The sequence below is a fragment of the Moschus berezovskii genome, chromosome 17 (genome assembly GCF_049115385.1).
Source record: "Moschus berezovskii isolate FMDL1 chromosome 17, NW_MosBer_1.0, whole genome shotgun sequence".
Classification (NCBI taxonomy): domain Eukaryota; kingdom Metazoa; phylum Chordata; class Mammalia; order Artiodactyla; family Moschidae; genus Moschus; species Moschus berezovskii.
The window spans coordinates 53,010,593-53,021,852 of NC_142476.1; the positions used below are offsets into that span (position 1 = coordinate 53,010,593).

General features: G+C 35.0%; 1 protein-coding gene across 4 annotated transcripts in view; it reads left to right on the forward strand.

The window, feature by feature from the left end:
• The window catches only part of VAMP4 (vesicle associated membrane protein 4), a 31,410-nt gene extending 20,848 nt beyond the window's left edge, over nucleotides 1-10,562 (forward strand). The window contains exons 6-9 of one of the 4 annotated variants that reach the window (XR_016039629.1): nucleotides 824-903; nucleotides 3,876-3,927; nucleotides 6,175-6,321; nucleotides 8,761-10,558. Coding sequence is in view for 3 of the 4 variants with exons in the window: in XM_088845466.1 (XP_088701592.1) it covers nucleotides 824-903; nucleotides 3,876-3,927; nucleotides 8,761-8,855 (227 nt within the window). In the remaining variant the exon portion in view is untranslated. The other 3 variants (XM_088845466.1, XM_088845467.1, XM_088845468.1) reach the window with 3 other exon arrangements.
• The last annotated feature ends 698 nt before the right edge of the window (nucleotides 10,563-11,260 follow it).

The window sequence follows — 11,260 nt, forward strand, 5'->3', positions numbered from 1 at the left end:
TTGTTAAATTGTATATATTAGCTCCCTTTACTTTGAAACATCTTATTGTTGTATTATTGCTTTAATTGATTGGTTGAGAATGGAAAAATTAAAAATTCATTATTGAAGAATTAGAGTGTTTTTTTCTTTTGTCCTGTTATGTTGATGTATTTTGTATCTCTCCTGATCTCATGGAAAATAGGTCTAATCACTTCTATTCAAACTTTTTTCAAACTTATCCAGTGTTTTTATCTCATGCTTTGTCTGGTGACTTAGTAAGCTTTCTTTACTGACAGATGTTAGTCTCTGTTCTTATAACAGTTCCTGGCACTTATTAGGTACTCACATATTGTTTAAATGATGAATGGCTGAATGACTCTCTGATTAATCCTTGACAAATTTGTTTAACAAAAAAAATTATTTAACTACTTTTAAAATTCATACTGTTTTGCTTCAGAATCACTTTTGATATCATCTAGGAATCTAGCCTTCTCCACTTGTATATTTTTTCTATAGTTGTGCCAAGTATTTGAGTTTTTAAAGAGTATTTTCTAACAGAATTCATGAGTTTATTGAAAGCACTGAGGCCCTAGAAGACTTCTCTTACTCTTTATCATAGAAGTGGATTGAACAAACTGACCTGCAGCCACTTTTTCCTTTTTTTTTTTTTAAGAATACAGAATGCCAGAGTTTATGGGTAGAGGAAAGGAAAGATGTTGTTTTCATGCTTAAAGGGGAATAAATTTGCAGAAGTAGAAATTAATATTTTCTTGTCTTTGTGTGACTAGATGAAAGAATCCTGTTATGTTGTTTAATCCTTCTCTCTATCCTCTATGTGATATAGAAAGCTTATCGGATAATGCAACTGCTTTTAGCAACAGATCCAAACAACTTCGAAGGCAAATGTGGTGGCGTGGATGCAAAGTAAGTAAATCAGAAGATGTTGGATAGGTTGGTCAGCATATCCAGTGGTGGTCAAAGACATAAAGGAAAAAGGGCCTCCAGATTATAAGCTCTGTAAGGACAGGGGCTACAACCCTCTTGCTCATTATTATATATTCTGAGCCTGAGACACAGTGGAACTCTGAATATTTGTCGAATTAATATCTTTTGGGTTAGAAATAACTGAAGGAATCAAGCAGTGCCTGAAAGGATGTTTTCATGAGTTTCTTCATAGAGAATAAACCACATTTTATTAATAATTTAGCTTCCTCTAGACTTATAAGAAATATTAACTTATAATTTATTATTAGTACCTTTTTGGAGCAACCTATACCGTTACATATAGATGTTTAAAAAATAGAATGCAAGCTAGAGAAAAATACAATTTTCTGTTGGAAAGGAGGAAAAAAATAAAAGCAGTTGAATGTGTCAGAATTCATATGGCAAATGGGGGTGCTTAAAAAAATCCCACTATCCCTCATTATTCTAGAGAGTCTTCTGCCATACAACCCTGAACCCATCTGCCTGATCTCAGAAGCTTGGCAAGGTCAGGCCTGGTTAGTACTTGGATAAGAGGAATAAGAAGTAAAACATTTTAACAAGGAAAAAATTAGGAATCATTATATGTTGGTATATTCCTGCAAAACATTTTATGGAAATGAATTTACTTCTTAAATCAAGTGTGGCTACTGCTTATCAAGCAGAAAAATGTTTCTCTTAAGATTTTATAGAGACTTTCATGTCACATGAGCACATCTCATCTTTTTCCTCCTGATACTTTGTATCATTTTAAAGTCTCTCATTTTCCAGTTTAGGAATAACTTTCAAAACATGATGTTGACATATGCTAAGGATTTCTTCCAAGAGTTTCCTTAGATTTACTTCTTTTTGTCGTGTACCTGTTGAATCCTCTTTATTTTCAGAAATAGAACTTTGGGGAAGATACAAGTTTCGTTGCTTCTCTTGTTCAGAATTTAAATTTCCTGGGTTTTCATAATGAGTAAACTTTGTGTTTCTGTACAAACGTTCTGTTCTGGAAATTAGTTTGGTGGAACAAAAGGTCGATGAGCCATTAACCTTCTCTCCCCATACGTACACATGACTCATTCACGTGGCCATTAACAAAATGATAATGTACATTTTGTGTAGCTTTTTTTAACCATAGCTAAAAGATTTTCATTTTGTACTTTATGGGGTCCAGATCAAAGAAATAGCATGCTTTTAAGGGGAAAAATTAGAGTATATTTTTCATTTATATTTTTTAATAGTCTCTACATCACTGTCATTTTCTGGTTTAACTTCATAATTATTATTTAGGAAGGACTAAGAAAAGGGCTATAGAAATGGAAAAGAGATTAGAGGTTGCCGCTGGTGAAGGGTTGAGGAGTAGAGATTGACTACAGCAGGGTATGAGGGCACTTTCTGAGTGATGAAAGTGTCTTACGTTCAACTGCTGTGGTGATGGTTGACAACTAGATGTCAAAATGCATCAAAATGAACTTTAAAAGGGTGAGTTTTGTTGTATGTAAAGTATCTCTGAATAAACCTGACTTTTAACATAAATAAGTGAACATGTTTAATGAGAAACAGATTTTTGTCCATGTCGTTTGGAAGAAGTGCACTTTGGACACGCATGAATACTCCCATTTTTGGTTTTAAACATTTCCTGGCCAGTGTTAGAAATTGTTTATTTAGGTGCTTTTAAATTGTTATTAATATTTCCATTTAAATCTTCTAAATGTTAAGTCTAGCACAAATTAATAGGGCAAATTGATATGTATTTTTGGTAAATTTGAAAAGCTGTTGTAAAATTCAAAATTACTTTAGAAATGTTTGCAGGTTTAAAAGAAACGCAAAGCTTCCATATATTCTCTGGATCACTTTTGTCACTAAAGTACTTTATAGTGTAATGTGGACCCAGACACCTATTGAAAATGTACCTATATTCATTTTATCTGAGTCTGTGTCTGCATTTTTTGGTTATCATGTGATAGGTCCCTGCTATTCAAGTTGCAAAGCTTCCGTGTATTCTCTTGGTCACTTTGTTCTTGTCATGAATATAATGCCACTAAAATGTTAGCAGTGTTTTTATCTTAGAAACATTTCATTAGCTACTTGTAGTTGCTATTTGTGATATCCACTGGAATGTTTCATGTGTTTATAACAACTGGATACCTTTTTTCTGAATGAACCATCTTTAATCAATTATCTGTGAAAATTGTTGATAACAACACTTTCATTTGAATTCAAATCAAATCAATTTATAATTTATGCATTTTAGGATTAGATGAGGAATGTGACAATTTTATAGAGAGAGATGGTGTGAACCTAAAATATTAGGCTAAGTACTAATCTTAAGATTTCTCCTATCTATGAAACTGACACACAGAATGCTCTTAGGCAAGTTATTTATTAAATGAGGTTTATTCATGAAAACTTTAAATTATATTCCTCAAAATGGAGATAAAAATGCTAAGAAAACAAGGGGAGCACAAACTAACAATTCCAATATATTAATACTTTGAGAATAATTTCTATAAGAAATGCTGCTTTTACTATGTATATTGAACCATCTGTATTGGATGCCAATGCTATTCATCATATCCTGACATTTTTGGACAGAGTTGCTGAAAGATTGTTCTTTTCCTAGCCTTACATTAGAAATATGTGTGAAATCAGAGACAAAAAGACCAGGTTCATGAAGGCTTTGATTATTACTGTTTACTCTGTAGCCTTGAACAGTAAAATCTACACAAACATAACCCCTCAAATTTGGGGAACTCTGATTATTACAGAAAGATGCAAGTAGTCAAGTTTATATGAAAAAAAAATTGGAAACCTTTCATAGAAAGAGATCATCTGTTGATGAGTTAGTGTGATGTGGTTAATAGAATGACAGATACTCTTTATTAAGACGTGAAACATTAATCTTTTCTGTTTTTTGTGTATTGTAGATAAAAGCCATCATGGCTTTGGTTGCTGTTATCCTTTTGTTAGTGATTATCAGTAAGTATTTACTGGATTATTAATTTGGAGGAGTATCATTTGAAGTTTTTAAAAATTTCCTTTTTAATTTTAGTTGACCTAGTATGATTTATGTCAGGGTTGAGTAATGATTTATGGCCCCAGACAGGAACTCTTAACCTAGAATCTGTAACTCTGAAATTGCGTATAAATTATATATAAAATTTTATATGAGTATGCATATGTACTTTTTTTAAAAAAAATAAATATTTATTTATTTATTTTGGCTGTACCAGGTCCTAGTTGCAGCATGGAAACTCTTAGTTTCAGCATGTGGGATCTAGTTCCCTGAGCAGGGAACGAACCTGGGTTCCCTGCACTGAGAGCACAGAATCTTAGCTGCTGAACCAGCAAGGAAGTCCCCATATGTGTTTTTATAGTGAGAGTCTTTATCTTTCATCAGATTCTCAATGACAGGGCTGCGTGATTTGTTTGAGGCCATATATGGCTACTGTTACACTCAAGACCATAACACTCGTTTGCTATTTATTATTAACTTTTAGGTATGGCAGCTTCATTTCATAATACTGTTTGAAGAAAATCCAGATAAATTCTCTAGATGATAATTTTTGTTTTGGATTTGGGCTTCATTTCCATCAGTGAAGCATAATTCTTGCCCTTCCTTTTTTTCCCCCTTAATATCCTTTTTCAAGTCAGATCATTAAAAAAAATTTTTTTAGTGTAGTTGGTTTATATTGTTGTGTTAATTTTGTGTATGACAAAGTGATTCAGTTATATATTTTTTCAGATTATTTTCCACTGTAGGTTATTACAAGATATTAAACATAGTTCCCTATGCTATATAGTAGGTCCTTGTTGCTTATCTATTTTGTATATAGCAGTTTGTATCTGTTAATCTCATTTCCTAATCTATACTTTCCCCTTCCCTTCCCGATTTGGTAACCAGAAGTTTGTTTTCTATGACTGTAAGTCTGGTTCTGTTTTGTAGGTAGATTCATTTGTATTACTTTTTAGATTCCACATATAAGTTATATCATATATTTGTCCTTTTCTGGTCAGATCATTTTTGATATCTCCTTTTCTCCCAAGATTCTTGCTCTGTGTTTACAGGGATTTTATAAAGATCTGGACAGTATCTCAGAATAACCATTTGAAAAATTCCATGGTGATACTACTTTTAAACAGGAAAAAAAAAAAGTTTTGTTTCAAAGACAGAGTCAGTCCTCATTATATTTGTGGATTCTGTGTTTGTGAATTCATCTACTAGTTAGCATTGATCATTTACCCCAGTGCTTTTGAAGTCATTGGCAGATGCAGTCAGAAAGGTGAAAATTTTGGATCTCTTGATGTGCATATCCCAGCTGATGTCTAATGTCATGCTCTGCCTCAGTCCCACCTCATGAAGTAAACAGGTGTCCTTCAGAGTCTGTTCAGTGCCACATTGCTCACATTTCTGTCAATCTTGTTAATGGTTTTGCTGTTTCAAACGGCCCCCAGGTGTGCTGATGCTCCAGTGCCGTCTAGTGTTACTGAGTACAAGGCTATAATGTGCCTTGTGGAGGAAATATGTGTGTTAGATAAGCTTCGTTCAGGCATAAGTGACAGTCCTGTTGGCCATGAGTTCAGGGCTAATGAGTCATCACTGTATAGTAAATAAGGTGTCTCTACCCAGAAACTTATAAAACAAGGTTATGGACTGACTGGTTGTCAAAAACATTGTAGCCAGAGGCTGGCAGGAATTTAAGCCTGTGAGCAGTGGTTCAGTATCCACTCTTTCAGTGTTTGTGGTGACTTTATAGAGCATAACTGCTGCCAGTACCAAGAATCAACCAGTGGTATGTTGAATGGCATAAAGAAGAAAATAAAATCCAGCTATTCTCTTAGCACACAGAGATAGCTACTATTAATATAACTATTGTATATACTTCTTTTCCTATTAATAATATATAAACATGTTTTTCAAAAACTAAGATCATATGTATACTTTCTAATAAATATTTTCTAAATATTTTCCCATGTTATTAAATATTTTAAACATTTTAACCTCTATACTATGATTTTTTATTAATCTATTTGATCAAAATGCTAAAATTAGACATTTAGATTGTCTCATTTTTGCTTCTCCATTCCCATGTATTATCTATCATTTCAGGTAAAAATTGTCCCCAATACCTCTCTTCACAATGGAAACTACATTTAGGAATATTGTTTCTCACGTAGCGTATGAATCTGATTTTGATGTTTCTTTTCCATTTCTTTCTCTTGCAGTTCTTATAGTTGTGAAATACCGTACTTGATTTGATGACAGATCTTCATTAAACAAAATCTGGGACAATAATAATAAAAGGTTGCTGCATAATTTAAATGAAACCCATGTATATAACTTTCACAGCTTCTTTTTCAAGAAATTAAGAGGCAAGTATCACTTCAAATTGGAGCATTGAGAATGTCCAATTATCTCCCTCCCTTCCAACAAAAAGTTGCTTTTAATAATTATGTTTGAGGCAAAGATAACCAGCCTTGATTTTGCCAGATTCCAAGGGTCTAATTTGAAACTGGATACTTGCCAATTCACTATTGTATATATAGTTAAACACTGATAAGGATATTTCATACTGTTATTTTAGTGGCATAAGGACTTGAATTTATTGCATCGAGGTAGGGATCAGGCTGGTGGTCAGGGAGCCTCTGCAGAGTATCAAATCATTATGCTGAAAGATGTGTATAACCATTCCATCGATATTTGCAAGATTCTTCTCATATTAACAATTGCTTTGTAAGCAATGTTCACATGTTTATAGATGTAACAAAAGCTAAATGTTGTAAATGTTGCTGCTTTCAGCTATAACTAAAAACATTCCAGTAAACCTATTTTTGATTGTATAAGGGAATGTGTAGTAATTTTTTGACATTTGGATTATGGAAATGGGAAATTTAAACTGTGAAAAGCATAATATGGCGTCATAAACTGGCGGTAATAAAATTATTGGAGAGCATCATTGGAGTATTTGAAAATGCCGAACATACAACTAAAAGTCATGGTCCAGTCTGTTTTCAATTAGCCTCCAGTAAGGAGGACCAGTCCTAATGTGAGTAAATGAAATCCACAGGTAGCTTGTCCCCCTAATTTTCTGTTTATTAGTAGCTTTCTTCTTTAACTTCAACTAGCTATTTTACCAGAAATGCTTAAAGTAGCAAAATCACCTGCTTAGGATTTTTGATTTTTGCATTCCCTGATTATCTCCTGGGAAATGCATGTTTACATACAATCAAATGTGAAATTAACCAATAATAATGAGTATAAGAAGTCAAGAGCCTAGCTAATCAGTCAGTCGGTAACTAAATGCTGCTGCTGCTGCTGCTAAGTCACTTCAGTCGTGTCCGACTCTGTGTGACCCCATAGACGGCAGCCCATCAGGCTCCCCCGTCCCTGGGATTCTCCAGGCAAGAACACTGGAGTGGGTTGCCATTTCCTTCTCCAATGTGTGAAAGTGAAAAGGGAAAGTGAAGTCGCTCAGTCATGTCTGACTCGTAGTGACCGCATGGACTGCAGCCTACCAGGCTCCTCCGTCCATGGGATTTTCTAGGCAAGAGTACTGGAGTGGCTTGCCGTTGCCTTCTCCGAACTAAATGCTAGGGTCACCATTAATCTCAGTCTGTTTTTATAATGATAAAAAGTGTTAACTTTAAAGTGTACCAGCTTTCTTGGGTTTTTTAAACATGTGAAAGTGAAAATACAGATCTCTAGTGTGTGTGAGAGGAAGTTTTGTAATGAAATTGGAGGTTCTGTAGAGACTTCTGTACGTGGACGTCTTCACAATGTATATATAACTCTAAATTTGAAATAGGGTTAACAGAAAGTAGCAGTATTTAAATAGGAAAAAAAAATAGTCCATATAGGGTTTATTTCTTTGGTTGTTTTCATTCAAAATGTATGAAACATAGGATCTTTTTTTTTTTTTTCAATTCTATAGGATTAGTACTAAGATACAAAAATGTTCTCTTTATAATGAAAAGACATTTGAAGGGAGAAAGCAGATTAAGAGATGTTCAATACACCTGCAAGTTAAGAAGGTCTAAATATATTTGCTTAGCATTATAGTCTACTAAGAACATTTAAAAAGAGGTAAAGGTCTTACATACCATGGAGTGTGTTCTCTGGTTTCTCCATCCTTTGTAAATGTCAGTTACTGTAAATAACATAATAAATACTAAACCCTTTAACAAAAGAGGATACCCAGGAGAATGAGCATTTTTAGAATTTCAGTAGCTAATATAGTTCAGGAATGGAAATGTTTTAACTGAGTGTAAGAATCAGCCCCAACATGTTTATTTTGTGTGTCCTTCATTTGGAATTGGAACTAGACTCACCAATGCTTAATTTTCTGTTGGTTAGTATAGAAATTTGGTTTCTTCATATCATCTATCAGTGATGATGATTATTTCTCAAAAAGAATCCACATTTTCAGTGTTTCTTTAATAAAGTATGCTTTTAAAGAAAAACAAAATTTAAAAAAATTTTAACAATGAAAAAATAAAAGGAAATATTTATATGATAATATCATATATATGTAGTTCTCTTTGTATTTAAATATATTGCTGCTGAGAATACTGGTGGTGGATATGTTACTCTGTTAGGATTTGCACTAGTGGTAGCCTGTTTAGTGGTAACTCACTTTATCATTTCATCCTTCTCAGTCTTCATTAGTACTAAGACCCTTAAAGTGACTGACATGTTTATGACTTTATTATCATATCCTTGGAGACACGTACCTTAGGAAAAAGGAAAATGTGTTCAAATTGATGCCAGGCCTGCCTTCCTTCCCTCTCTTAATCATTCTTTTTCTCATTCAGCTCAGATCATCCTACACTTGAAAAATGAAGTTTCCCCATCATCAAAACTCTTATTACTTATCAACAATGAAGAGCAACTGGCAAATTCTAAGTAGCTTTGTAAATACTAGTTGATACCCCAGTGAAATCAAGTCACCCCTTTTATAATGCTGGAAACAGACCCTTGTGATTTATGTTTAACTACTGAAACCTGTTGCCCTACAGTAGTTTTGTGATAATGCTGATTAATTAGTTTTTCCTACAGATATGATCCAGTAATACCTGTGGTCTTTTTGCTCCTCTATCCTGATAAAGCTCACTGGAAATCACCCTCAGGTTTTTATAAACTTAGGGATTTCTTGACTAAAGAAAAGTTCGGTATTGAGAATGGAACATTATAAAATGGAGGATGGGTAATAGTACACGTCAAATTCAGAAATACCTTCTGTTAGCACTCCTGTGAATGGCTTCTATATAGTCTTTATGTGCAGTCACTCTGCATTAAAAAATTACAACTTCAGCATTTTCTTATAGCAGAATTGGGCATCTTTCAATTTTGTATGACATGTGGTTATCCTGGAAATGATTATACATGTACAAACTGAGAAGGAAAAAAATTGAAATTTCTCATCAGTACACTCTTAAACATGCTAGATGGCCTGTCAGCATTTTTATCCACACTCTCTACACTTATGTGTATGCACACTATGATTAAAATATATGCTAGAAATTGTTTTCTCATGTTGAGAATGAGCACATTAGAAGCTAACTGTATTGAGTCAGTATTCCTAAGTCAAGGAAAACCATCTCTCCTTAGTCTGATTGTATGTTTTCATGTGGAAATGTGATTGGAGTCATTGAAGTCAATTTTATTTTTCTGTGAGGAGTTAGAACATAAATCAGTCGAAAAGCATTTATACACTTTTGTTTTAGAATGCAGTACTCATATTTGTGTAGAAAGTTGCCACAAGGCTGTGTGAAGATACTGAGTCAGAAGGAGCTGGAAGGTGCCCTACTTCTCAATCCATCCACTGTTTTTCCCATGTTGTAGACAAATGGGACCATACGGGACACAATCTTTTTATTCTGGCTCCTGTTTTAAGAAGCTGCTTGGAACAGGTCAGTAGGAATTGAAGGGAAAGCATGACCAACTAAATTGAGGGGGATAAACATAAGCTTGGGAAAACGCAGATCACGTCGTACGTGTGTCCCCACAGCACCCAGGCCAGTGCCGTGCACCTGGCTGGATGAATGTGCCTAGGAAATCACAGGCACACCGGTGTGCTCGTTCATAAAGCGTCAGTGTCCGTGGTCCTCCCTGCAGAGGCGGCACGACTGACATACTGTGGGTCTTTGCCTTTACCAGGAGGCAGTAGTGCGCTTTTATAATGGGTAAAGAAAAATTTTGATGCTACATTATTTCATTAGGTTCTTTTCATTTGAAAAGTTATTGAAATCAGACCGTCTATTAAATATTTTAGGGCTACAAAGTAAATTGCATAAGTCAGTCAAATGTCAGAAATCAAACTCTAAGAAAACTCAAGCACTTGATCTTCTGCTTGGGGTATGTGTCATCGTTTTAAATTCCACACTCCTTTATTTAAGCATTTTGATAAGTGCCTTTGATGTTTTCGGATGTATGGTGGGCGATGAGCAATGTAACTGACGTGCACCCTGTACTGTAGACTCTCAAGGCTTCATGTCCATTTTCACCAGTGTTGCAAATCTTAGTCCTCGGTGTTCCTGTCAGATACGTATTTGTAGCCCCTCCATAGTAAACAGTAAAATAAACTCTTTCATAGAATACAAAATTAAGCACTTTTTGGCTTATTCAGTATGTGTTACCTGTTGCCTTAACTTCATAGCGTAACTTATTTGAAATACCATCTGGCTAACCTGATTTTGGCTTCCCTGGTGGCTCAGCTGGTTAATAATCTACCTGCAATGTGGGAGGCTTGGGTTCGACCCCTAGGTTGGGAAGATCCCCTGGAGAAGGGACTGGCTACCCACTCCAATATTCTGGTCTGGAGAAGTCCATGGACTGTGTAGTCCATGGGGTCGCAGAGAGTCAGACACGACTGAGTGACTTTCACTTTCACCCTAGTTTAGTCCATCCCAGTTTTCCAGTAAGGTACATGGAGGAAAAAGAAATAGAAGATGTCCTGTCACCAAAAACCATGCCAGTGCCCAATCTATTGACAGAATGTGATAAGATTCAGACATTCTGATAAGAATGTTTCAGTGTAAAATTACTGAGTCTCAACTGCAGAAAAAACAATTGGAATACTCATGCTTTTGAAAGAGAGGAAGGGGGGACAAATTTCTCTTGCACTTACACTTTGGGGTTCCAATCAGAAAACCTGGCACCCACCCCTCAGCTGCATGAGCTGCTTTTAGAGGCAACTGGAGCAGTGTTCATTTTCTTCAACCTCCCTCCACCCAGAAACTAAAGTTTGTTTCTTTAATACTCCAGAAAGGTGTGGGAGGGGGTGATATTGGGGGCACGTTGTACCCAGAAATA